The following is a 26780-nucleotide window of genomic DNA, read 5'->3' as shown; positions in this document are numbered from 1 at the left end:
GAGAACGAACCCCTGGGGTTTATTCTGGCAGTCTCCGAATGGGTGAACAAATGCAGGCACTGATCTCCCCCCTGGTCATTTGAACTGTAAACACAGAGCTGAAGTTGGATAGCTGGTGTCCTTTCTGAATGCCAGTGGATGGTAGGCTGAAGCTGCTCGTCACTCATAACCAACATCCAAACTGAGAGAAGCAAAAGAATGGCATCTCTCACTCTTTCATGCTCATATACCCAACTTTACTTTTTTTTAGCGCGCTTTCCCTGTTTTGCTTGGGGGGTTGACTTTCCAAGCAGTGAAAATAATGGTGTTCATCGTATAAAGAGTATGATTTGGAAATACGTTGAGGAATTCTATGGTAGAAATCTCTTTTTTAAAACTGCATTTTGCAAATCATCCTGAATTTGATTGCATCCTCTGTTTTTCTTTGTTTGCTGTTGTGGGGTGTTTTTCTTCACATCAAGCAAAAATTAGTTCTCGCTCGTTCCAGCCGCTTCCCTTGCCTTCCTTGCAGAAGGAATTTTGCTTAAGCACTTCCCCTGGATAAAAGGCACATTAAAAATCAAGAACAGATTAGAAGCTACGGCTCGATTTTGTCTCTAAATGTAGCCCTGTATTTGGATGCTGCGGGGAGTCACCGGGAGCAGGGGGAGCGAGCGAGCTCCCGAGGGAGCACAGCCCTGGCGCGCTTGGCAGAAACACTGACCTCAGCATGAGCCGCACGTTGTGCCCAGCCCGAGCGCGTGGGTGCGGGGAGAAAATGTTCTCTTGCCCTGTGGACATCTGTGCTAAGCTGGACCAATTCCTGGTGATATTTTTGAGGAAGCACCTCATTTCTTTTAGTAGCGTAGAGATAATAGTAGCAGGAATACAGGACCTGCAGTCTAGATTTTAAATAAAGCTTGGAATAGGACAAATGGGGAGGGTAGGAGAGCGTGCGGAAATATCTCCAGTCTCTGCTGGCTGAAGAAATAACTCATTATCCCATAGAGAGCTCTTTGATAACTTGTGGAAGAACCTGCTTTCTCTCCCCCTCCGTACATACCATTTGAGCCCTTAAAATAAGCTTATTAACAGTCAAATGAAGACAGGTTCATCTTTAAATCGTATGTAAATGCAGAAGTTTTTCTTGTGGTGGTATATTGAAGCATTAAACGTGGATGCAGCTTTTCGCAGTAGGACACCAGATCAGCACCGTTAAGCACTGCAATAGTTTGTCTCCCAAATCGTCTTCTGAGAACAGAATTTCCCTTTTGCTGTGCTGCGTGCTGATGAATAGGGATTTAGCGGCCAGGGATTATGTGGAGCTTGGATTAGTGGATGCTGCTGGTAGTCTTACGGGGCTGAGCGGCTTGCACAGTCCTGAGCTGCTTTGCTGCTCTGGAGCTGACCTGTATGAGTTCCAGGGGAGTACTGAGATTTCACAGAATCACAGAATGTTAGGGGTTGGAAGGGACCTCTGTGGGTCATCTAGTCCAACCCTCCTGCCGAAGCAGGCTCACCTACAGCAGGCTGCACAGGACCTTGTCCGGGCGGGTCTTGAATATCTCCAGAGAAGGAGACTCCACAACCTCCCTGGGCAGCCTGTTCCAGGGCTCCGTCACCCTCAGAGGGAAGAAGTTCTTCCTCATGTTCAGATGGAACTTCCTGTGCCTCCGTTTGTGCCCGTTGCCCCTTGTCCTGTTGCTGGGCACCACTGGAAAGAGTCTGGCCCCATCCTCCTGACACCCACTCTGCAGATATTTGTAAGCATTTATAAGGTCCCCTCGCAGCCTTCTCTTCTCCAGGCTGAACAAGCCCAGCTCCCTCAGCCTCTCCTCATAGGAGAGATGCTCCAGTCCCCTCACCATCCTCTTAGCACTCCGCTGGACTCTCTCCAGCAGCTCCTCAACTTTCTTGAAGTGGGGAGCCCAGAACTGGACAGAGTACTCCAGATGGGGCCTCACTAGGGCAGAGTAGAGGGGAAGGAGAACCTCCCTCGACGTGCTGGCCACACTCCTCTTGATGCACCCCAGGATCTCATCGGCCTTCTAAGATTTGCTTAGCTGCCTCCCATCTTTCCCCGCAAATGGATCTCACGTCGAATGCTTTCAATACCAGATCGCCATTAATCATCTTTGGTATAAATATATACTAGCAACTGCTAGTATATATTTATATTCTGGACTTTTTTGGCTGCAGTCAGTCCTTTCACCTCGAAGCTGCTGCTTGTATTTTGGACTCCAGCATTGTGAGATGTGCCGCTCTCCTGGAAGGTATCAGTAGTTTGTACTTTTAATGTATAATGCATGAAATAATCTCATTTCAGAGTCTTCAAGCATGCCTCAGTCTAGACTGTGTCTCGCAGTCGAGCTGTCTGACGGCTGCACCTCAGCCGCTGAGATACTCGAACCAGTCTGTCGAGTTGAGCCCAGTTTAGCTGGCACCGCGCACCGCTTCCTGCACGCCTGCATCCTTGCAGGCTTAATCACTGCGTATCTCATCTGCCGAGCAATCAGACTGCAGATTTATTTTCCGTTTTGGGACGATGCCGTGGCTGTTGTACTGTTTACACACAGAAACGTCTCACCTTTCCCGTGGGGCTTTTGTCCGGGGCTCCACGTGGAGCCGTGGCCGCAGACCTTGCTGAGTAACAGTAACAATACCACTTACAGTTTGGTGGTTTTTATACGTTTTACCATTATTAATCTTTCTCTGGGAGGTAGATAAGGACTGTTTATCCCTCTTTGGGGAGCAAAAGCTAAATATGGAGAGATGCATGTAGCTTGAGGAAGAAGGTCAGGTGTGGGTTTAGAATGAGAAGCCCCAGTCAAAGTCTCTTCATTGACGCATGTCGTTGTTTAATGTGCTACTTGATGCTAATTATTTGTTTGCTGGTCATATGCTCTAAATGAAAACCCCGTAGACCATGGGTGAAGGTAGCAGTACAGATCTATACTTGCTTGCTGTGTGATTGTTGTTTGTGTGAAGTCTGAACTAGCTCTGTTTCTCTGACGAAGTTTTGATTTAGAAGATTTGGCTCTGCTGGCATTAGCTTGTGGGCTGTTTGAGTGAAGTGCCTGAACCAAGCTATCCTGAAATCAAGCCAGACAGCCATAGAAATAATTATCAGTGCAAAACACTCTTACTACCAATTCTATGCTAATTTTCTTGAAAAATATGTTTGACCCCGTGTTTTTTCTTTTCAATACCAGTTGAAATGATAAATGCAACAAGTTGAAAACACATTTCCCAGGCAGTGTTGGTTAGGATCGGTTTATTGTGGAACTTAGCTCTCGATGGCATTTGCGTGCTCTAAAGGCGCCCTGCGAACATTATTCAGGTCTTGGATTGATAGCCCCAGGGAATGTGTATCAGAGGCATTTACAGTGGCAAAGGGATTGTGAATGCTTGTCCCTTCAGCGGCTGGAGGGACCTGTTGGTATGGATGGGACGTGGGCCATGGCCGTGGGGCAGGCTTAGGAAGGTCCCTGCTCGGTGGCCCTGCTCTTGAGGAGGGCTGAAACATGAAACAGGTGGCGGAAGCCTGCTGCCCTGCAGGAAATTACGCTCAAAGTCAGTTTAGGAATTTCTGGCTTTTCCTTCAGAACGGTTTCTGTAGGGAAGACCACCAGAGCTCACCACCCCTTGCCTTTGCAGACAGGAAAAAAGAAGATCTCCTCTTTTGCTGAAAGAGAAGATTGGGTGAGGAAGAAATATACTGACCTCTTTTTAAACCTCAGTCACTTATATTGGGTTCTACATACAATGTATGCACAGAAAATGCTGTAAAATCTGTTTTTTTCAACAGCCAAAGGCTAGGATTTCTGAAATCTGACAGTAGGATTCAGTATTCCTTTTCCTTGGTAGCAGCACTGGCTCAGGGATGTCTTCTGGCTCTCTCCTTGCTCCTCTGCCCCACTGCCTCCATCCCCCGTCGCGCCGCAGCTCTTTGTGAGGCCGTGGATAAACGGCACCGGGGGTTTGCACTGGTTGGAGCCCTGGGCTGCCTGCACCGCTGGAAAAACACAGACAGGCACAGAGTCCTCCAAGGTCCAGTGCCCATTCTCGGCAGACAAGAAGGAGGTTCGCAAAGTGAGATATTTCTGCCCGACAGTTGACATCTGAAGGGAACTTTGCTGAAGAGAGGAAATCACTTCTAGTGCCCTTAGAAAGAGGCAATATGGAAAAGAAATATGAAAACATAAGGTTAAAATGTGAATTTAATGAATTAAAAATCAAAAGAGAGTAATGAGTTAATTTAAAAGGCTGCAACATCATCTGGAGGGGACTGGGCTCATAAGGAGGAGAGTGTGCCTGCAGGCTGGCATCCCAGCTATGCCGCTGTTTCACCATTTTCAGGTCTGTATGGTTTTTAGAAATCAAAATGGGTGGGTTTGTTTTAGGCAGCCTCTTGCCTTTGTTTAGAAGTAGTTTCAAGTTAATGTGAAACCTGAAATGAAGTGCAAACTTGACCCAGACCCTTTAAAATTGCAGGCATTAACAACTGCCTCTGAGAAACAAAACAAATACAGAGAACAGAGTTAATCGAGGATATGCTTTTAAAAATACGGGGAGTGACCGCCAGTGTGTTGGGGAGCTATTGGCTGGCCTGCGCTTCCACCCCTTGTAGTTCTAGAGGCGAGGCTAATAAATAGTTTTACTTCTTTTTGTGAGCTTTAAAGGTCATCTAGGAACTTTCTGGAAGAAAACTACTATGCAGCAGCAGTCGTATGGGAGCAAGACCAGGCGTCTGTGTGGCACGCAGCTGGTTTGGGGAGGTTGGGAGAGGGGCCTTCGAGTATCTTCTGCTGCGTTGGTTTTAATCCATAAAGAAGTGCTGAATACATCTGTAGAGGTTCCTCCTGCTTTTACAGTGCCTCTGCTGTTAGTGCTTTCCTGTAAGGTGGAGGAAGACCAGGGCGATAGTGCTGCCCTCCCCTATTATCCGTGCTTACAGTAAATAATTAAAGAGGCAGAGCTGGCAACATAAAACGAAGACTCCAAAGCCCCGAGCTTTTCCCTGCGGTGGGCTCCGCGTTTCCGTGGAGGCGGAGCGCATGGCAGCGACAGCGCTTGGCAGGGAACGCCTCTGCCCCAGCAATTCCAGCCGCGCTGGGCTCGGCCGCCGCTGCCAGCGTCCGGCAGGATGGCTTTGCTGGCTCTGATCTGCGAAAAGGAGTTCACAGTTCGCCTCAGCAGCACGCGGCGTAGCTGCGGATCAGGAGGATTCACCCGTGTAAGTACGTATGCTAAAGCACACCAAGCCCAGATCTGTCCACACGTTGGGAGGATTATTTTAGGAGAAACACAGGTGCATACACCCACTACTTTGGGGGGGGGGGGGCCATGTTATTTGGCTTTTTAAATAATAAAAATCAAACTTGGAGAAGCAATTGCTGAATTATAGATCAGCCTGAGCCCGGCAACTGCTGTTATCGAATGGTGTGGGGCATTCCTGCAAGCGGTGGCTTAGCGTTTGGTGCTCACTATGAATCCAGAACCACATCTAAAGGTGGTGATGTCTAAAACTGGAACAGAGTTAAGAATAAAACTGCAGCCTTCTTGAAGGCTGCACCAGCAGAGCAGTAACTGCTTTGCTCCTTATTTATTGCACGGGATGCCCACGCGTGCGAAGGACGAGCAGCCGCTGCCTACCCCTCGCTCCAGCACCGGCGTTTGGCCTGGCCAGATGTCCTCCCGTGGTCAGCAAGCCCTGCGTGGGTGAGGGGGGAACTTCTAACTTGGGATGCTTGGGAATGCACAGCCTTGGACTTGGCACCGAGTGTTAACACTTTCTGGTCCTGTTCCAAACGGTTCTTCCAGGTCGTTAATGGCTAAGGGAATTGTGAACAGAGCTTGATGCTACTGTTATTCCTTCCCCTTTGGGGGAAGAAACCCTGTAAACTCCTCCTGAATGCTGCCAAATGCCATTCCAAGTGCTGTGAAAGGAGTTTCATGTTTCCTTGTCTGAAGACCCGCTGTGGTCTTCCCAGATTCATTAATCCCTGCAAAGCAAATCGCAGAAATCGCCTTGCTGTTTCAGAAGCGGGGTGGCAGGAAGGGAGCGCTTAGCAAGAGGCTGCGCATACCTCGCATCCGTAACGCCTTCCCCTCTATCAGAAGATGCGTTCCGTCAGATAGCAGCAAGACATTCCTGGGGGTGGAGTGAGAGTGAATTTATCTTGGGAGTGAGCAGGGTTTTGCTTTGCTAAGCTGGCTGGTTTGCTCAATTCAGGAATTTTCCATTCACCTCTATTATCCATCAGCATACAAAACCGTCATTAGGGCTGCTTAGCTTAACGAGTTCACAGTTTTCTGCTGCTCACCTGTCCTTCTGCTGGCTCTCTTCTGTCGTCCTGACCTCTTGGTTGAACCGCTTCTCCCAAAATTCCTGCTTTGGAGGTATGCTTGCGAAACTGTGGCGTGGAGGGGACTGCGTTCCTGTTCCGTGAGGAGGGCTGCTGCGAGGTAGACGTGGTGTTAGAGAAGCGCTGTTGGATTTAAAGCAATATGAGACTGCACTGCGTGGGTTTTGTTGCCTTTTGGTAGATGGGTCCTCACTTCAGCGCTGGGAGACCCTGGCCGGGAGGAAGGCTCTGGGCTGGGATGCTGGGAGGAGTGTGTGGTGCGGCCGAGGGCATTGCTCTCCTCGCCTTTTCCTTCCCAGTTCCTCCGGTGTGAGCAGGCCACCGCTGTGGACATGCTGGGTGGACGTAATCGCTTCAGCCAGTTTAATTCAAAAGATTTAGTTTGACTGGTTTGATACTGGTAATTTTGTGCGCTGGTGCAGAGTACAGCACAGAACATTAGCAGGGGTGTAAAATGCAGGTTTGTAGGGGTTTGTGGGCAGCTCAGCTCCATTAGTTTGAAATAACAGCTGAAAAATATCCTTTTTAACGTAAAGATACGCATTAGCCAACATCAAAAATCAGATATTCTTGCAATTGCTAGTTAGAACATGCCATAATTACAAGCACTCTGTTAAGAATAGATATGAGAAGAATTATTTAGCCAGTAATGCAATAGTGACATGTAGATTTACTGCTCTTAAATCATCACAACCGTTGTGTTTAAGATTTAAAAAAAAAGGGAAGATAGGTTCTGGTCCATAATTCCTTATAGATAGAAACGCCTGTTGGCTACATTGCCGCTGCGGCGTGCTTCTGATCGTTTGCATTCTCCACCTCCTGCCCTTCTCGCAGAATTGAACTGGTCTCCCATGAACGTGGGAACATTTGCTGTCACGCTGCCCTACGTGACGGTGTCCGTGCAGCGGCGTTCTGCGGCCGGTGCCAGCGGGGCGGGAGGGCTGCCGGGAAGGGACTTTATTACCTCTGACAACAGGTGCCTTTGTCACTACACCTGGGAGCAGCCGAGGAGGAGCCGGCGCTGCCTCCCGCTTTGAACTTCTGCTGCGAGGACAAAATACCCCGAGCGCACGAGGCGGTGGGAGCGGGGAGGACGCGGCCACGCAGGGCTGCGGGACACCTGAGCGGGAGGGAGCGTGGCAGGTATGGGGTGCGTGGAGGTGGCACGGAGACTGGTCTCAAGAGCTGGAGGTCGCTTCACCATTGGAATCTAACCCGTCTCTGCCGTGGGAAGTAACTGGGGAAAAATTGCAAGCCTTTGAAGAAAAATTTAAAAAAAAAAATGCGCTATAGGTGCATTTCAAGGACAAAACACCTTTCTTCCTCCTGCAAGGGTTAAGCGTGATCAGAATCTGCTGTAGTCTCAAGGATTTAACCTCAAGTGCTGCATTTTTTGTTTGCCATAAGCCTATTGGAACTCTCTCTGTTTCCTAGCAATAACGTGTAATTTCCCCCCCTGTTTAAGTGAAGGAGATGTTCGGGTTTTAATCCTGTGCACTGCAGCTGTTGCTCAAGTTTCCTATTCAAATGCAAATAGCACCTGGTGCCGTTCAGATACCTGGGCAGGCTTGGATAGAGGAACTCCGGGAGCAGAGGAAAAAGAGAAAAGCAAGGTGGCTCTGACCCTGTTTATTCTGGAAAACGAGAGCGCGATCACACGCTACCGGCAACCTGAACTGGAAATTTCTACCAGACTTGCTGCATCCAGCACATACTCTTTGTGGAGGCGATTGCACAGCTGAAATGATTTATGTTTCTTGGGCAGGTATGATTTTTCACCAGGAAGAACAAAAGGCTTCCAGAGAACAGAAAAATGTAGTGGAGGAGTCTAAGCAGGAGCGCTGATTTGATCAGGAGTTTTACTTTCCCTGAGTCCTCTGAAAGGAGTTTCTTTTGGGGAGATTTTGTTTGTTGCTTCACTTATTATTTGCTAGATTTTCATTTGTAGTTTTGAGAGCATTGATTTGTAATTATTTTTCTGAATTGTTTCCTTGCACTGTTTTTTCTCTGTGTCAGATAGATGTTACGATAAATTGATTGGAAAGTCAGGGGCAATCTGGAAGGCAGCTATGCTGTTTGGGATGCGTAGACGAGAATTACCATATCACTGCTTGATTAGAAACAAACCAGTCCCAGGTTCAGGTGAAAAACTTTCTACCGTGGAAAGTTTCGATTGCAGAAATTGGTTTTATTTCACTTGTGGTGCGAGTTTATTGAAGCTTACAGCCTTCACTGCATTTTGCGTGGCTGTTTTACCCTGTATTGCAAATGGAAGCCAAAGGACTCTTTTTGAAGGGTTGTGTCCTGCTGTCATCATCTTCCTGCTAAAATCAAAGTATCCACGTGGCCCAAAACGCAGTTCAGATCTGTGTGAAAGCAAAAGCGGGTGGTTTTAGAGATTTGTAAAGGAGACAGAAATTCAGAAACTTGTGGAAAACTCCAAGTAAAGTCTGAAAGAGATCATCATTACGCTGGTCTCTGTGAATTTACAGACAAGCCAGAAGCAGCGACTCACTGGAGAGTGAGACTCTCCTAACAGGAATATCAGCTTTCACGGGAGAAAACTGGATATAAAGAACGAACAGCAGAGTTTGAGAAGAGCAGAAGTGATTGCAGTCCTGCTGCCGAGCTGTGACGGATCTTTTCTTGCTTAATCCTAACCTGGTTTGGCTGCTGCTGTTTCCTCTTCAGCTTAACACTGGAATGAAAGCAGGTTCCCTGGCTTCCACCAAAGTTCAGGCTGTTGCAAGGCGAGCGTTGGGAGCGTGAGCAGGTGTTTCAGGTGTGCTTCTCGCGACAACAGAAGCACCCTCCAGAGGACAACCTGCACGGGAGCTCGTTGGCTGGGCTGTGCTTTCTCTCCTGACACACCTTCCGCATTAGCCTCAACGGACACGGAGCCGAGCCAAGGTGCAGCCTTGCCTTGCCAGCCTGCGCGGGCCGCTATCGCCAGCTTGCCGGCAAAATGATGGAAGAAATCTCCATAACGGTGGCTTACGACGCCCATGTTTTTAGCCAGCTGTACGATGAAGACTTTCTGGCCAATCTGGTGGCAGTCAGCAAACCCAAATCTGTGGTAGGTGTTGCTCTTGCTCCTTTGTGAATAACGCTGAAGGTTATACTCTGTCCAGTAGTTAAGTCCTGCTGCTGAAAGCTATTTATTATTTTCCTTTCTCTTTTTATTACTTTTTCAGAAATTTGCCATCATGCATCAACAACATTAAATAATGTGTTTCAGAAGAGATAAGGTTATTAAAATTATATCTTTGTGGGCTGCTAAGTTTAGAAGAAGGTGATTTGCTCAGTAGGGTAATAGTTAATATTTGTGGAATAATACTGAAATAATTGAAATAATAAGTAAATCAGCAAATGACTGAACTTACCTAACCGTGGAATCAGCACTAAGTGATGTAAACACTTTCTGTGTCTTAGCATGTCAGTTAGAAGTTCAGGCCAGATGCTCAGTGTAGGTCACCGCCATCACTAAAAGGAGGAGAATCTGCCCCTTGCATGGGAATGGTGATTGAACACTTCCATATGTTCTTCTGAAATGAGCATAAATACCTGTAAAAACTGTTCAGTTAAATGACCACTTCCTTTTTTCATAAATTGCGTGTATATTTATGTAAATGACATGTATAGTGCGGTCGTCTTCCTCCCTCAGGGAGATCCCAGCCCTTGCAGGGAGCCTCATTCGAGTCAGTAGTTCAGACCCTGAATTTTGGTGCCAAAATTCATCTCTGGTCTCAAATTCTGTAGAGGAGCCCAAGCGTGAGCCTGTCTGCCTAGAAGCAGTCAGAAGAGGTCTTTGAAAATAAAGATGAATGTGCGGGTGTTGAGCTGAACTTGAAAGCAGATACCGTTAAAATTTCAGGCTAAATACAAATCAGGCTAATTATTTAGCAACCCAATTAAGCGTTTGTGTTTGCAGGTTTTGGTCTGTGTGTGTGCTTGTATCCAGGTAGGTCGCTAAGCTGTGACAAAGGAGGTGTTCTCAGAAGAGGAGGAACCTGCTTTATTGCCATCTCGTGTAAGACCTCTCCAGGCACGCCTCCCGCTTGGGTTTTTCTGCTGCCCAGGCTCAGATCTGCGGTGCGTGAGCCCACCTCCTGCACCTCCCATAGGCCTCCGGCTCTAAACCAGAGCTGTGCCAAATCTCTTATGCATTTTTCTGTCTCCGGCCTCCTCTAGCCGAGAATTTACAAGGCCTGTTGGAATAGTTAGTGAGCAAATCTGGAAATCCAGTACAGACAAAATGGTGCACTTGAATACGACCTGGTTGGAGGCTGGGCTCCAGGCAGGCTTGAACTTAACCAGCGTATTAGGAATCGCATCCTCTTTCTTTGCTGGCTATTTTTAAATACGTGGCGTACGTTAACTCACTGTCCAAGCACCACCTTTCCTCTTCCTCTGCCTGAGCTGCTTGCTACGGCAGCATTTATTATTTTGAGTTGAAGCCCAGGGCAGTGTCTTTCCATCAGACAGGTGCCTGCACTGCAGCAGGGTTAGCAGGAGCCGGGTGCCCGCAGAGAAGGGCTCTGGGAGAGGCTCTGCTTTCCAGTTCCTCGGAGCAAAGGGTGGTGGTGGGGTTTCCCAGGTGCCTCCTGTCCTGAGCTGCCCGCGGGTTCTAGAGCCAGGACTGCAGCTGTTTAAAGCCCTTGTGGTAAGAAAACATTTCCTGGGTGGCTTACCCTATAATTTAAATCTTTGAAAAGTGCTGCTTAAACGGGCTCGGTGATGGCCGCTTGAGTTTTGTGTGGCTTCAGAGCAAAAGCGATGGACGTGTTGTGGATCTCTAGATTCCTCCGGATCAGCTGCCAGGGGCTGAGGAGAGAGGAGCTGGTGTCAAGAGCACCACAGTGCAGCTCCAGCTGATTTTTGCCACTGAGAATAAGATGAAATAACATATTTCTCTGTGAAGTAACTACTTATCTCCTAGTAAATAGAGATACTTACATGGAACAACCGTGGGAGGAGAAGTATCATTATTACTATTATTTGTAAGATCTGAATGATTGACTTCCGTGTGAGTTCTTATCAACTCCTTTTTCCTGAATCAGAGTATTAACATGTTTCAGTGCATTAAGCGCTAGTAAAGAAGGGAAGAAAGGTGCTTTTTGCAGGGCTTACGTGGGAAATACTTAGCTATTCTTTTAAATGGTTTTGAAGTGTGTTAACTAAGCAAATAAAGGGGCAAACAACCTGAGGAAGTTTGAGGTGAAGGTCGACAGGTTATGAGAGGACGAGGCGGTGCATGGGAGCCTGCGCTACGAAGGGACGGGACCTGATGACTCAGAACGTTTCTTTCGGTTCTCTGCTGCTATGTTTGATCGTAGGACAAGCTGCCAGCGGGGATAAGTTGAGGAAAACCCCCTTGACTCTGTCCTGGTCGTTTCACCAGATTGCACAAAGCTACATGCTGTACGTAAAGTAACGTTCTGCAGAAAGAATTTTCAGAGTTTTCATTTCTTCTGAGAGTTCATGTTAACTGAACAGGTATTTTTGTAATCTGGGATTCATCTGTTTGTTTGCAAAATCCAGGTTTCATTTATTTTTAAAGGAGTTTCCAGTATGCTGTCCTGATTGCAGAGAAAAGTTTTTATAAAAAAAAAGGTTCTTTAGAGGCGTTCATCCCATTCTGCAGTTTGGACGCCAGGGTGGCTTTGCTGTGGTTCCAGACATGTTGCGGCTGGTAACTCACTGCAGTCCCTTTGGGTTGTGCGGGAGGGCAGGGCGGCCAGAGTCACTCGCCCCAAGCAGAGAGCCACTCGTTACAACGTGAAGTGGTGATGGGTTCATACTGAAACCAGGTACCGGGCCCAGGTGGCGTGGGTTGCTTGTGCTGAAGGCCAGCCCTTCGCGACCCTCGGACATCTCCAGTGCCACATATGTAGTGAACTTAGTAGATAATTCTGGTTTTCTTCACAGTTTCCCAAGTCCCATCAATTCCAGTCACATTTTTCAATGGAAAATGTGAATTTTTCAGTGGAAAGCGTTGATGCACATATATACCAGACAATTAAACAGGATGTAGATGATCTGAGATAAGGTGTTGTTAAAGACGCTCCAAAGCAACACTGTGTGATAGCAGTCCTCCAACATGTATTTTAATAAAATTAGTCATATTGCAGTGTGACCATGACACACGGTTGTTTTCCTGTGTGATCTTGCTGTAGAGATTTCGAGTTATTCTGCAACTACTTCACACAGACTTGCAAAGCAGCCTAGAGAAATGGACTGCTGTGTAGTTTGTGCAAGAATTGAGTAGCTTTACTCTAAGGAATTTCCATTCTCAACTTATCTGCAGAAAACTTGGACCCAAGGGGTTATAAAAATGGTCTACTAAGTGGTGTAATCCTCTTAACCCAGAGCTGAAGGACGTTCTTCTGGAAAGCTTCATTGTATTTTCATTTGCCTGCCTGCCTTGTTGTGTTTAGCTCTCTGTTCAGGGGAATTATCAGCCATTTCGTAGAAGTAATCTGTGGTTACATGCCAGCAGACTCTGCCATAATGATTTCTGAGCTCTCAGTTTCCTATCGAAGCCAAACCGAGGAGGTTCAAAGCGGGTGGGTGAACTGCAAAGTGGGTGGAAAACCGGGTGGCCTGGCAGGAGCACAGGACGTCGTGGTCTGTGGACTGAAGTCTGACTGGCAGCTGGCTGAACGTTGGGTTTGGGGACTGACACTGTTTAACACCTTCAGGATGCACCCTGCTTTTCAGGGCAAAAACTTGGTTTTCGGGTCATAAAAACTTGAGAGTGAGTGGTGGACACGCAGGAAGGCAGACGTGCTGTTCAGAGGAACCTCAGCAGGCGTGGGCAGAGAGGAACCTCCTGAGGTTCAGCCAAGGCAAAATGCAAACCCTGGGTTCCTCCCTGGGCAGGAGTAACTGCGTCGTTGTGCAGGCTGGGGACCAGGTGTCTGCACAGCACCGGTGCAAACAGGGTGCTGGGAGCCGTGGTGGAGGATTGCACGGGCGCGCAGTGGCGAAGGCTGGCTGTGCGCGAGGCGGCGTCACCGGGAGCACAGCCGGCATGTCGGGTGACAGGGTTGTTGCCTCCCCCCCCAGCAGCTGCGGGGCTGTGTCTCACACACTGGGTCCAGTTCTGAGCCCCCACAGAGAAAAGGGGTGTTCACAACGTGGACTGAGCCCAGTGGAGGACCGCTGGGAAGGCGAGGGGCCGACCACGCCACGGAAGGGTGGGAGGGTTGGGACAGCTTAGCCTGAAGAAGAGAAAGCTCAGGAGGGATCTACTTGTGGTCTCCTGCCACCTGAAAGAAGGTCCTAGAGAGGGTGGTGGCAGACTCTGCTGAGAGGCACGCAGTGCAAGACAAGGAGGCTTTTAGATTTGGGAGTGTATGTAATGTATACGAATATTAGTTCCGCTGCCATTTTCTCATGAAGACTTGGTTGACACATTTGGATGTTAAGACCAGACACATCAAAATGAAATCTCCTCCTTCCTTGGATTTCCCATGTTTCAAAGTCTGGGAGTTTCAGCATATTTAGGAAAACCGGTGCAGCTTCTGGAGCAGCAGTGTGAAACCCTGGCACATCTGCTGTCAGATACGGATCCCCGAGGCCAGAGAGGAGGTGGATTCCCCTCAGTGGGTGAGCTCCTGGTCCCTCCTGCTGCTAAACCCGGGCTTGATCATGGAGCAGAGATGCATGGCTGATAAAACTGCAGAGTGCTTGTTTGATACACACAAATCTAGCCCTAAACGTGGAACCCATAAACGGTGAAGAAGCGTGTTTTGTATTACAGTAATGTGTAGCTGGCATATAAATCTGACTCTTGTTCACGCTTATTTGACCTTCATCACTCCTTTGTTATTAAATATGAAGATGAATAATTGGTACTAAAATACCTTAGGCTATTTATTTTTATATTGCATCCCATTTGTTTCCTGCTGTCCTAAACCTTCAGCGTGCAGCACATTTTTGCCATTTTATGTTGTTAATGCCGAGTGGAAACTGTCAAAGGTGAAGCCGCAGCCTTCCAGTATTCCAGTATTGCTCTCAGGGACTATCCAGGCTTAGGACTTCCCTCGTCATCTTGCATTTGCCTATTCCCACACATCCCAGGGCTCCCATCAGCCTTTCTGCCGCAGCCCGGCTCTGACGGCGGTTACATTTCCCTCTCTGTGAAGGTGGTCTCTTATTTCCCGCTACACCAGTTTGTTCCCAGTCCTACACCGCAGTGTGTCGCCTCCCGAGCGGTGCCGATGCAGCTGCTTCTGGGGCGGTGTTGTGAATGGTACTGATACAATTAAAAATAAATAAAATAATAGTAAATAAGTAAATAAATCAGGAGATTTTTGAAGGATTCTTTTGGTCAGCTTGCCATCAGGCAGTGAGGTGGGAGGGAGGGGGCTGCGGAGGGAGAGTGAGGTCTTGCCCAGCCGATGGCAGGCGGCTATCACAGTATGCACCTCCCGTTCCCCCATCCCTCGTTCTTCCCAGAGAGCAGAAGAGTTTCCAAGCTTTTGGAATAGTCGAAATGGTGCTTTCTTGGGACTGATCCCATGTCTTCCTGGGATTCCACCCCAGCTGGAGGCCTGCGGCTCTGGGCTGTGGTTAAGCCCTGCGTACGCTTGGTCTGGAGTTGGCACAGTGGCCGTGTTCCATTCGAGGAAGCCATTTCCATGTGTCCTGCTTGTTCTTCACTGCTCGTTCTATCCATGTGTCATCTGCAAATTTTATTAACGGGACCGTATTTTTCACTTCCAGGTCACTGATGTAATGTTTGATAGTGCTGGATCCTTTATGAGTCCCAGAAGACACCCTTTAGGATGTCATTAACCCAAAATGAAAAATGTCCTTGAATAACGATTCCCTTTGACAATGGCTTTTTGACCCATTTGCTAAGCCTTTTAATTCATGCTTTATGGCTATTGGATATGGTTATCATATAACCATATATCGGATATGGTTATCAGGAGTAGTCAGCATGGATTCACCAAGGGGAAATCATGCCTGACCAATCTGATAGCTTTCTACGATGACATGACTGGCTGGGTAGACGAAGGGAGAGCCGTGGATGTTGTCTACCTTGACTTCAGCAAGGCTTTCGACACAGTCTCCCGTGATATCCTCCTAGGGAAGCTGAGGAAGTGTGGGCTGGATGAGTGGTCGGTGAAGTGGATAGAGAACTGGCTGAATGGCAGAACTCAGAGGGTTGTCATCAGCGGCGCTGAGTCTAGTTGGAGGCTGGTAACTAGTGGTGTCCCCCAGGGGTCAGTACTGGGCCCAGTCTTGTTTAACTTCTTCATCAACTTGTTTAACTTCTTCATGAACTTGTTTAACTTCTTCATCAACGACCTGGATGAAGAGTTAGAATGTACCCTCAGCAAGTTTGCTGATGACACCAAACTGGGAGGTGTGGTAGATACACCGGAAGGCTGTGCTGCCATTCAGTGTGACCCGGATAGGCTGGAAAGCTGGGCAGAGAGGAACCTGATGAGGTTCAACAAAGGCAAATGCAGGGTCCTGCACCTGGGGAGGAACAACCTCATGTACCAGTACAGGCTTGGGACGGACCTGCTGGAGTGCAGCTCTGCGGAGAGGGACCTGGGTGTCCTGGTGGACGACAGGTTAACCATGAGCCAGCAGTGTGCCCTGGCTGCCAAGAAAGCCAATGGAATCCTGGGGTGCATCAAGAAGAATGTGGCCAGCAGGACAAGGGAGGTTCTCCTTCCCCTCTACACTGCCCTGGTGAGGCCCCATCTGGAGTACTGTGTCCAGTTCTGGGCTCCCCAGTTCAAGAAAGATGAAGAGCTACTGGAGAGAGTCCAGCGGAGGGCTACAACGATGATGAGGGGACTGGAACATCTCCTCTACGAGGAGACGCTGAGGGAGCTGGGCTTGTTAAGCCTGAAGAAGAGAAGGCTGCGAGGGGACCTAATAAATGCTTATAAATATCTGAAGGGTGGGTGTCAGGAGGATGGGGCCAAGCTCTTTTCAGTGGTGCCCAGCAACAGGACAAGGGGCAATGGGCACAAACGGAGGCACAGGAAGTTCCGTCTGAACATGAGGAAGAACTTCTTCCCTCTGAGGTTGACGGAGCACTGGCACAGGCTGCCCGGGGAGGTTGTGGAGTCTCCTTCTCTGGAGATATTCAAGACCCGCCTGGACAAGGTCCTGTGCAGCCTGTTGTAGGTGACCCTGCTTCGGCAGGAGGGTTGGACTAGATGACCCACAGAGGTCCCTTCTAACCCCTACTATTCTGTGATTCTGTGATTCTGTGATACTCTTCCGGGGGTTTAGGGGGTTTAAAAAAATAAATCTATCATGTGGTAGTGAATCCAGTGCTAGAGAAGATTGTTATAACTGTGAGGTTTCTTTTATCAACCAAACCTGTAGATGAAGAATAAACTGGGAGCGACAGTTTATAAAACCACCTTGATGTGGAACCAGTTACATCCCTGCTCCAGTTATCGTCTGGATCCTTATCAGCCCTTGAGAGCGTGTGTGTGGGTTTCTGGGTTGCAGCTAACCAACCAAAGCCATCCAGATGTGTTGGTTTGTGGTTGGTAAATAGTGGTAATACAGAATTTCCTCCTAGTCTAAGTGAGTCTCTGCTGCGTTCGAGTATTTGCTGGAAATGAGCATCGGTGGACCGGAGATCTCGTCTGCCTGGTTCTGTTGGTACTTCTGCTCTGCAGAAAAACCTGCAGGCTGGCTTCCAGCAGAGCAGAGCTGTTTTCTGGACAATTCTGACTCATTTGAATTGTAATTATTTTTGAGCTCTAATTATTAATGCGTGTGAACATCTCCTGGGAATCCTCTTGTTTTTAGTATGCCCTAGAGTCAAGTCCAGCCTCATGAAACTCGAGAAGGATTTTAACCTTTTTTTCTTCTGCATTTAGGTTTAGTTATTGTTGTATTTGTCCCTAATTAATTACCTATGTTATTTTCTGTATATTTTCCCTTTTCCTCATGTTTGAAAGCATTTCTTACTGCTGCCCTTTTATTATCACTGGCTCAAGAGGGAATTATTTAAGCAGTGTCTCAAATATGCATTTTATAAAGAAGAACAGAATGTTTCGTGTGAGTGATCTTGTGATTACATTCAATAGTTGGACATTTCAGTATTTTGGAACTTCCTCATTTTCTTCTTAAAAAGAATTCCAGGAAAATTGACAAAAGCTTTTCTAGGCGCTCAAGAAACTCTGCTTCTGTTTCTGTCGTCATTTCGAGACCATTTGGGAGAAGAAAATGGAAATAAGTTTCTAGACGTTATTGGTTCTTTAGGTCTTTAGTTTTATTGAACATGTTGGGTACAGCATGAACCTTTGGAATTAAAGAAGAGCAGATGATGAGTTACTTTGTAAGGCCACATTTCAACATTTAAGTGCAGAAGTGGTTAAATTAGAGTAAAGCAGTGTTTAACTGATTTCCCTCCACGCAGATGGGGCAGCTCAGGTAGGATTGAGATGGCCATTCCAGATCTGTTGGATTCAGTAGTCATCACGCTCAGATGAGAAAGTGAAGTGGGTCAGATGGAAGAGTTGAAGCTCCTGAATTCTAAGCCTTCGCCTTTCTCACCTCACTCGTCTTTTCTTGTAGATTGCCGTTGTACGTGGTACGTGACAGCTTAGTAAAGCCATATACAAACCCAAACGCTGGCTGCGTGATCACAGCGAGCACACGCTGCGTGTACTTACTGGTGTTCCGTCAGTGTCGCTGCGATCGGTGTGTTCACCGACTTGGAAAGGAGTGCTAAACCTGGGTAATCAGGCCGGTAATCTCTTTGTAGAAGTCTAATTTCTTAATTACCAGAAGATGGATTAGGAACTTTGTGTAGGTGAATGTGTTAGGTAAAAATATACTGTCTTCGTTGCCTACAACAATTTTCCTTCTTTTTGAACCCGGTTCTCAGAAGAATTTGGCATAAATCACTGCCGAGGTTGGAAAATGCATTTCAGTGTTTTTTGTCTTGTTCAGTTTGTGCTTTCATGCACCATTCAATATGCACATTTTCTTCTTTATTGCTTCCTTCTAGCTGTGTCAACATGAACTAAAAAAAAAAAAAATCCTGCTTGGACTGGAGTGTCAGTTACGCCGCTCGCGGCTGTTTTGAAGCTGTAGGCTTGTCTTTTGTGCTAAGGAAAATCCAGGTGGTTTGATTTCAGCGCAGCAGCTTAGCTATGCCAGGACAAAGCTCAGCGTATGTACAAAGCGTTGTAGTTTTGCTCCAGTGTAGAGTCACCAGAGTAATCCCAAGTTAAGGTATCACAGCATTTGTTTGTCCTTTACCTTGGAAACCAAGTGTGTAGGCGAGAACAAGCACGCAGAGACTGTCCAGACTCGGGCTGAGCTTCACTGCGGGTCGGGCAACGCTCCGTTCGGTTATCCCAAAGCTGAGGGTCTCCTCCTTTCCGTGGCAGGAGGAGTGAGACAGAGAGCTCAGAAAGAAAAGTGGACTTGCTGCTGCTTTGTGCCTGTTAGTAGCAGAGGGTGGAAACAGTGGGAGGTAGATGTTGCTGCTCGTGTGAACTGGCTTCCTTTTCCACAACAAGAGGGTGTTCTCCCTGCCTAGGAGCCCTTGCAGTAGCTTGGCTTTCCAGCTGAAGTTGGCAGCACGGCCGCATTTCATCTGCCGCCCTCCTGCCCGCAGCAAGCTGCTTGCTTTTGGCAGTGTTTAAGATGCTCTTGGGATTTGCCCTGCTGGATGATAAAGGAGAAGGTCTCGAGTTCATTGGTAAAGGATTAGCCTGACAGGGTCTCAGCGAGACGTAATGGATGAGCGCGGGGCTCCGCACGGGTGCAGCGGCAAACTCGACCGGTAGCGCTAGTGGTGGTGGAACCAGAGCTGGGGCAGTGAAACAGAAAAAGGTTTAAAAAACCAAAAAGCAGCTTTGTATAGAGAGGTTTGCGATCAGTACGCCCGCGTTGTGTCTCTTGGGGCTGGCGTGCAGTGCTGCTGTGCGTCCCCAGCCCCAGGGATGCTCACCAGCAGCTGCAGCAGCGGCTGACGACTGCTTGTAGACTCTCCTGGGCTGCCCCAGCTCCAGTCACCTGCCAGCTCCTGGCCAAGGGGAGCTTCTGCAGGTACCACCGAGGCTGAAAGGTGCCAATATGGAAACACCTGAAGGTGCTGAGGAAGCCTTCTCGGCAGATGAAGGATCAGAGAGAGAACAGAGCGGGGCAAGGGTTAGCTGTCACAGTAAAGTGCTTCAGTGAACACTTCTGATCCCTTGGAATTTGGGGACTGTCCTGCTTGTATTTCCAAAATGCTCCTCTAATGTGCAGTTTTAAAGACTTTTATTTTAGGGTTTTAGCGGTTGTGTTTATGGAGCTGGGCAAACAGAAAAAAAGGCAACGCTTTGGAGAAGATGTGGTAAAAGTTGTGTTAGTTGCTGAAATATAGACAAATGGATTTGATATAACAGAAGGGATTGTGGAGCCCTGAATGTAAATACATGATGGTTCAGCTTTAATATAGAAAAGGTATGTGTTTTCTGCCAGTGGAGTTACGCACTAAAAAGTTGTCGCTGTTAGTAACTTGTGGGTTTGAAATAATTATAAAAATAATGAAAGGTGTTTTGGCATCAAGGACCTCGCCACACAGCAGAGAAGCCTGACGGTGATGGTCAAGATGCAAATCCAGAGTGTGGCAGCATTACAGTTTGCTTGATCCTGTGGCACAGAACTGATCTAAAATAATATTAGCACGTAGAGTGTGTGTTCAAAGAGTACTGCAAGGCTCTTTACTGGTGATATAGTGTGCCTGGGCATATGGTTCAGAGCTGCAATCTACCACCCGTCCTCCATCTTGGGGAGCGGAACTTTTTTTCATGTCCCTGTTGTGGTGGCGCAGAATGAGACAGGAGACGAGATGTGGCCTGAGAACGCCGCAGAGTCGGAACCTGGCTCACAGCCAGCTGCTTCACCAGGCTGCTGGCAGGCTGCGGGAGCTGCATCCAGCTGGGGGTTTGTTGCCTGAAAGCTGTGGACTGAGTACATTGCAGCCTTGATCATACCAATATTTTGAACCTGGTTACTGATCAGTTGCTAGCCTTGTGCTGGCAGTTTTCCCTAAGTGGGATTGTGAGATAGGTCTGCGTTGGGTTCAGGATAAGCAAGGTTGGGAAGCAACACCGCATGGCCAGGAGAGGTGGTTTCTTTGCTAAGCGATGCACAAAAATCACTGGGCACTTGCTGCTGAATTTCTGATGCTCTTGTCCCAGGGGTGGTGGTGAATCACAGAATCACAGATTCACAGAATGGTCGGGGTTGGAAGGGACCTCTGTGGGTCACCCAGCCCAACCCCCTGCCGAAGCAGGGTCACCCAGAGCAGGCTGCACAGCACCTTGTCCAGGCAGGGATTGAATATCTCCAGAGAAGGAGACTCCACAACCTCCCTGGGCAGCCTGTGCCAGGGCTCCGTCACCCTCAGAGTGAAGAAGTTCTTCCTCATGCTCAGACAGAGCTTCCTCTGCTGCACTTCTCTTCCCACTTGCTCTCCTGTTGCGGTGATGTGCCAAGAAATACAACCCAAGCTCTAAAATTGTGGGCTTGGGTTAAATCTAAGTCCGAATCAGTGATGTACCTCAGAGTGGGGAGAGCGGAGGGTCTGATCTTGCATAGACACTCAGGGTGCGCATAAAGCCTTCAGCGCAGATGCTGTGTACCGAAAGGTGTGTGTGTGCAGGGCACACAGAGTCACAGGGAACCGTTACGTTACGAGGTACAAACCGATGAGTAACTTCTGTTCTGGGAAACCGGCTGCTGTTCACGGCGGCTGTGTTGGAGCCGGGCCTTGTCCCAGCTGGCTGGTCAGAATGCCAGTTCCCCCGTTAGCTGATCCAAATCTGTGGCCTCGGGACGTAGAGGGAGTTTCATTTAGCCTATAGAGCTCTCGTTGATCAGGCATTCTTTAAGTTATGTCAGAGAATAAAAATTACCTATACACAGATATTTTCCATCTAGAACATTTCAAATATTTGTACCCTTAACCACAGTACGACCAGAGCCGATTTAAATGCAAAATGGGTGCTTGCTGGCGAAGTGGCTGTAGCTGTTTCCTCCCGGGGTGTGCATCTGGGTGCTAAAGCCCTTACCGGTACCCACGGGGAAGCGCTTTTGGTCTGGGTGAGCTGCTAGACAGCGGCTGCCAGTGTGCGAAATCATCAGCCATTTTCAAGCACTGCTTTTAAGCCACTCGGGGTGTCTCATTTTTTGCTAAAACAAATAGCATTAGAGTGGATAAGAAGCCCTCCGTATCTTAAAGTGAAAATGAGTTTCTGAATGCTGGAAACCAATTTGGGGATCTGGAGAGGAGTGTTCTGAATAATCTCTGCTGCAAGGCACAACGTGCTTTCCTTGAGTCTTTTTTTTTTCCCCAACGCGTGTGCCTCAGCCACGGGCACTGCGGAGAGTGCAGAAGCGCACGCCGGCGCGGAGAGCTGCCATTCGGGGAACCTGAATTTCGTTGTTCTCCTGCGTTGCTGTGGGACTGCGGTACAGTGGGGCTCACTGAGTACCTCTCGGTCTCAGTGTACTCTTTTAACTTAGCTCACTGTGTTGCCAACTGAGCCTGGCCAGGCAGAGCTTTAAACAGGGCGATGGCAGAATGACGTGTCACGCCAGGTTCAGCAGGTTTGGATGAATGGAAATACACTGCAGGGATTAAGATCTGACAAAAGGATCTGGTGCTGGAAATCATCCAGCGTCGCTGGCTGGGGCCACTGCCATTTTGAATCACAGTAAATTGTACAGGTGCTCGGTAAATTTTGCAACCTGCCTTTCCCTGCTTTTAATAAATTCCTGTGGGTGTCTCGGTTGCAGCTGAGATATTTTGATAACGGACTGATGTGGAAGAATTAAGTAAAAATAAAAATTCACAGCCAAGTTGGTTTCCTTGGCACCAGCCAGCTTTCAAATTGGATTTGTGTACTTCTGAAGATTCTCTTCGGGAGCTCTGACACCCACAGAGCTGGCAACGAGGTGACCTGCGGAAGGAAGAACACTCTCCCCCTGCAAGGAAGGGATGCTGCGGTCTGCTGGTGTGGAGCAAGCTGCTTTGCTGGTAGAAACGGAGCATTTCTGTCAGTTCTTTTTGGGAGGCTGTTCTGCAGCAGGCGCTCAGACAGCCCCGCGCCAAGCAGACGGTCTCTCCGACATGGCGTGCGTTTCCAAGGAATTTCAGGGAGCATCTCCTTCCTGCTGGCACGGATGGTGAAACAGCATCTGACATTCGGGGCTTTTCTTGTGCTGCGTGCAGAGCCCGAGCGGGGTACCAGCACCGTGGACCCTGCTTTCTCCGCTGCGCGGAGAGCCCGAGCTCGCCCAAAGCCAGGCTGCGATGAGGACAGTGCTCAAATCAGATGACATCCACGAGGCTGCTTCACAAAAACCTTTCGGTCGTGTTGCCCCCAAACCAGGTGTGAGATGAGATTTAATGAGATTTGTTGTGTTTTAGCACGAGGGCTGTCTGGGTCCTGAATGGGATGCTGTAGCTGGGTGAAGCACCGCTGAGGGCTGCTCCGCTGGCTGGCGGACCTGCGGTGAAGCAGCGTGTTAGCAGCCAGCCCTTCGCCGCACCGCGACAGAAGGGGAGGTGGGAATTCTTCAAGCTGTGTTCCAGCTTGTGAATTTTCTTTAGGGAGCAGCTGATTTTAATTCCTGTGTTTTTTCTGCGAATGAGCGCTGCAGGTTTTCCTTCTCTGCAGATTACCCAGTGCAAACAGAGATTTGTGAGAAATGACTATGTGCCCTTTTTCCTCTCAGGTTTGGTGCTTGTGACTAAGGTCTGGTTGGAGATACCGTTGTTCGGGTTGTGTAGCACAACATCTGAGTGTGACATCCCACTCGCCCTCTCTAAAGTCAGAGCCGAGAGACAAGTCTGTTGTGTCAGCATGTTACTGCGGCGTTTGTTCTCTCTTTTTCCATCCCTGCATCCTCCCAAAAGAAAAAGGGATTCCTTATCCACTTCTGAATCTTATTCCTGGTGACAGACATTGCAAAATGATACTTCCTGCCTTTTGGCAATGACATTTTCGGAAAAGGATGATACCGTGATGCAGAGCAACGACTGCACAGACCAGCAGAGCACGGAGTTAAGTTTCTTTGTATGTTTTTGTTACATCAAAGTCTTAAATTGGCCTAATAAAGTGTTTAAATAGAGCTGTATTATCCTTCCTTGAACCTGATTTAGTTGTCTTTTAAATATGAAGTATTAACTAGAACAAGTTGATTCAACAACTTTGTGAACGAAGACGGTGCGTGTGATCTGAAATTTGTAGCCGCTAATGTGCTGTCTGAGGTTCAGTTCAAAGCTTACGGCCTTGGCGTGACACGCTTTGGAGAACCGAGTGTCCTTTTTGGAATTAACTCCCTTTTTGGAATTAACAGTCCCTTTTAGTACTGTTTCAGATCATAATGTGAAGTCAATCAGGTATGCCCAGACTCCTGGAGAGGGGCCCAGGTGGCCGTGGTCTGCGGGAGCCCTCGCAGCCGTGGCTCCTGGCAGCGCGCAAGAGCCGAGCCAGGTCTGAGCGAGCTCGGGCTGAGCTCGGGCTGGTCCTGTCACCTCTGAGCTGGGCTCCCGGGCACCACGGGCGCCAGGAAATGTCCTGCTCGGCTGCGGTGGGAAGAGCCTGGGCAAACCGCGGGCATTGTGGCCCAGGATGTGCATGGTGGGTGGATGGAAGCTGCAGCCAGTGTCCACGGTTGCCATCCGTGCTCGCCTGAAGCAAGCTCAGGAGTCTCCCACATCTGCTTCGAAAAAACGGGAAGGAAAGCATGGCACACTTTGTTAATCGGCTGCTTTTTTTTTTCATTCCACACTGAGGTGAGAACTAGAGAGGAAAAAATATGAAGAGTGCAGAGATCAACAGAATATTGGTTATATTGTTAGTGCGATGGGGCAATATGTTTTTTGAGAGTTTACACAGTGGTAGATGGAGAAAAGAAGCGGGACTCCGCGAAAGAGATACTCGGTCTGGCATTGTGGCGGTGCTGGAAATTAGAAATCAGGTAATGGGATTTTTCTGTCTGGATCAGCCCCTGACTGTCTGCAATATGTTCAGGAAATCACTTTACATCTCTGCTTCCATTTCCTTGGCTGTCAAATGAACGTAATGATCACTGCCTCCTCTGAGTGCTCGTGCTTCATTAGAGCAATAAAACATTGCGGAGGAAGGAGCCGGAGCTGGGTGATTTATGAATCCGGCAAGGTCAGGCTGCGCTGCCTGTCAACAGCGGAAGAAACCGCGGAGGGAGGGAGAGGTCCCCCGGAGCTGCGTGGATGCCGATGCTCAGCACGCTGCCAGGGGAAGGCGGAACAGATCTTTCCAGCCCTGTCTGGACAGGGGGGCAGCTGAAAACAAAGCGGTTCTGTTCCTCACCTGCCGCGTATCACCTCGCTGCGGCAGGGCCATCAAGCACCCGGTGCAGTGTTTCAGAAAAAGCTTTTGCTTGTTTGGTTCCTCTGTGGGGGTGTTTTATGGAGGTGCTTTGCATGGCTTTCTCTGCGCGTACATACGACAAGTTGTGACATGATTTTGCGCTTGAACACAATAAAATAAAACGAGTTGAGGAGATAAGGTACTGAGATAAACAGATGAGCAACGTTTCTAAACCATAAGAGTCTCCTAAATTTGATAACCATCAGTTCTAGTCAATATACCCCATGGTGCTGAAGAAAGGAGGAATCAATATTGCAGAAGCTTTTACAGAAAATTTATGAGCACGCTTTGTTCAGGAGCAGTCCGTGAAGATGGAAGCGTAGCTAGCGCTGTGCGCTCACTTACGAACGGGCTTACAGAGAAGTCCCTGGCTGAATTCGCAAACTGTTTCAGGGAATTAAATCGGGGAAATACGGAAATGGGCTTTTAAGTTGTTTTTTTTTCTGTTTATCAGTGTATACCCAGAAGAAGAAAGCGCTGTAATAAATGATCAAACTCCTTTGAGTAACATGGCTGAATAGGCAGTAACAGTGCAGCACAGTCCCTGCCTAAGTTACAAAGCGTACCTGCTCAAGTTTGTATTTTGAACCATAAGTGGATAGGTATGGATGGCTTTTCTGGTAGGAATTCCTCCTCCCCCAGCTCCTAAAAATAGGCTTCACTGTGTTTAGGTACTGCTGACCAGTTAAGACTGGCTTGTAGCATGAATAGATATGAACATGCACAAGCCACGATGCTCTTTCAACAAGCACGGCAGTGGTTTTGTGTGTCACAGAGTGGTGCTTACACCCTGGTGCTTCCACCATTCCTGGTTTGATCCCTGTTTCTGGGGTTATTTACGGTTCACGTTGGCAAGAAAGTGCTGGCACGCCGTTTGGATGCTGGCGAGCGTGCCGGGCATGCCCTCACCCCAGGGCACGGCCGCAGTGTTTGGGGGTGGCTCCTGGAGTGGGGGAGAGGGACCTGATCCCTCGTGCAGCCACTGAGGACCTGTGTGGGGTCCTGCTCACAGCTTTGCCCAGTCCTAGTGAAAAGCATCAAAAATCAGGACAATCTTTGGTTGAACAGATCATCTTCGAAGTTACACCTGTGTTGCACATTTTTAGTGGGCATGGCGGTGATGGGTTCGTGGTTGGACTTGATGACCTTAGAGGTCTTTTCCAACCTTAATGGTTCTCTTCCCTTCTCTTCTCTTCATCTTCATCTTCATTTTCTGCTGGCAGCATACTGGAGCTCAGAACTTCCCAGCAGCCCCGGAGAACGAGGTTTGGAGGGTGTCCTCGTAACACCCCAGCCTGGGAGCCTTGATCTGCTTCTCTGCATAAGACCACAGTAAGAATCGTGGAAAGAGGGAACAGGTCAGGCTTCGGATGTGGGATTGGTTCGCTGCATGGAGAGTACTACTCTGGAATGATTTCCACTCATGGATATTAAGTAGCCTCAACAGTTTCAAGGTGTAGCCAAGATAAAACAGGCTGGGTGTGCGTCTTGAATGTTACCCAGCTGAAACGTAAAAAAGCACCCCGGTTTGATCATCTTCATTTCCTTGTGTTCTGTGCTATTACTAGCCATCAAAGTGAAAATCTCGCGTATGTTTGTCCAAAGCGCTTCATGTTTTTCTGTTTACTCTTTTCTCTTTGCTTTCTTTAGGGGGGCTGGGTTAAGATTTCATCAGTAATTGTGTGCATCAGTGCTGCGTTAGTAGTGCTCCCAGTGCGCTGGGCTTTTCGGATGAGGGGTTTCACGTCCTCTGCCTGTGCCTGCCAGCAGCCTCGGCAGCAACGCTGAGCACGTGCTTGGTCCCTGCCTCTGTTGCAGAGGAAGGAGGTATTGGGCTGAAAACCAATAAAGGGAAAACAGCACCAAAGCGACATGTAAACATCTATCTCTGCCTGTGGGCAGTAGTTTTTTGCCCTAAGGCAAGGTGACAGTGGCACGTTCTCACACCAGGCGTCGGCTGGAGGCGGTTGGCAGAGGCAGGGGGGACAGATGCGTACGTGACAGACGCAGGAGAAGCCTG

At 48.4% G+C, this 26780-nt stretch overlaps 1 protein-coding gene across 9 annotated transcripts in view; it reads left to right on the top strand.

Annotated features, from left to right (window-relative positions):
* RABGAP1L (RAB GTPase activating protein 1 like) overlaps positions 1 to 26780 on the top strand; it is a 247593-nt gene that overhangs the window by 200324 nt on the left and 20489 nt on the right. The window contains exon 1 of one of the 9 annotated variants that reach the window (XM_075422630.1): positions 5195 to 5215. The exons of 6 other annotated variants lie outside the window; for them this stretch is intronic. Coding sequence is in view for 1 of the 3 variants with exons in the window: in XM_075422629.1 (XP_075278744.1) it covers positions 9313 to 9423 (111 nt within the window). In the remaining 2 variants the exon portion in view is untranslated. Of the gene's footprint in view, positions 1 to 5194; positions 5216 to 6140; positions 6382 to 9312; positions 9424 to 26780 lie in introns of those variants that run through there. 2 more of the 9 variants (XM_075422631.1, XM_075422629.1) reach the window with 2 other exon arrangements.

This window comes from Opisthocomus hoazin, chromosome 6 (genome assembly GCF_030867145.1).
Source record: "Opisthocomus hoazin isolate bOpiHoa1 chromosome 6, bOpiHoa1.hap1, whole genome shotgun sequence".
Lineage (NCBI taxonomy): Eukaryota > Metazoa > Chordata > Aves > Opisthocomiformes > Opisthocomidae > Opisthocomus > Opisthocomus hoazin.
The sequence above is the reverse complement of the archived record's forward strand: the minus strand, read 5'-3'. Positions and strand labels throughout refer to the sequence as shown.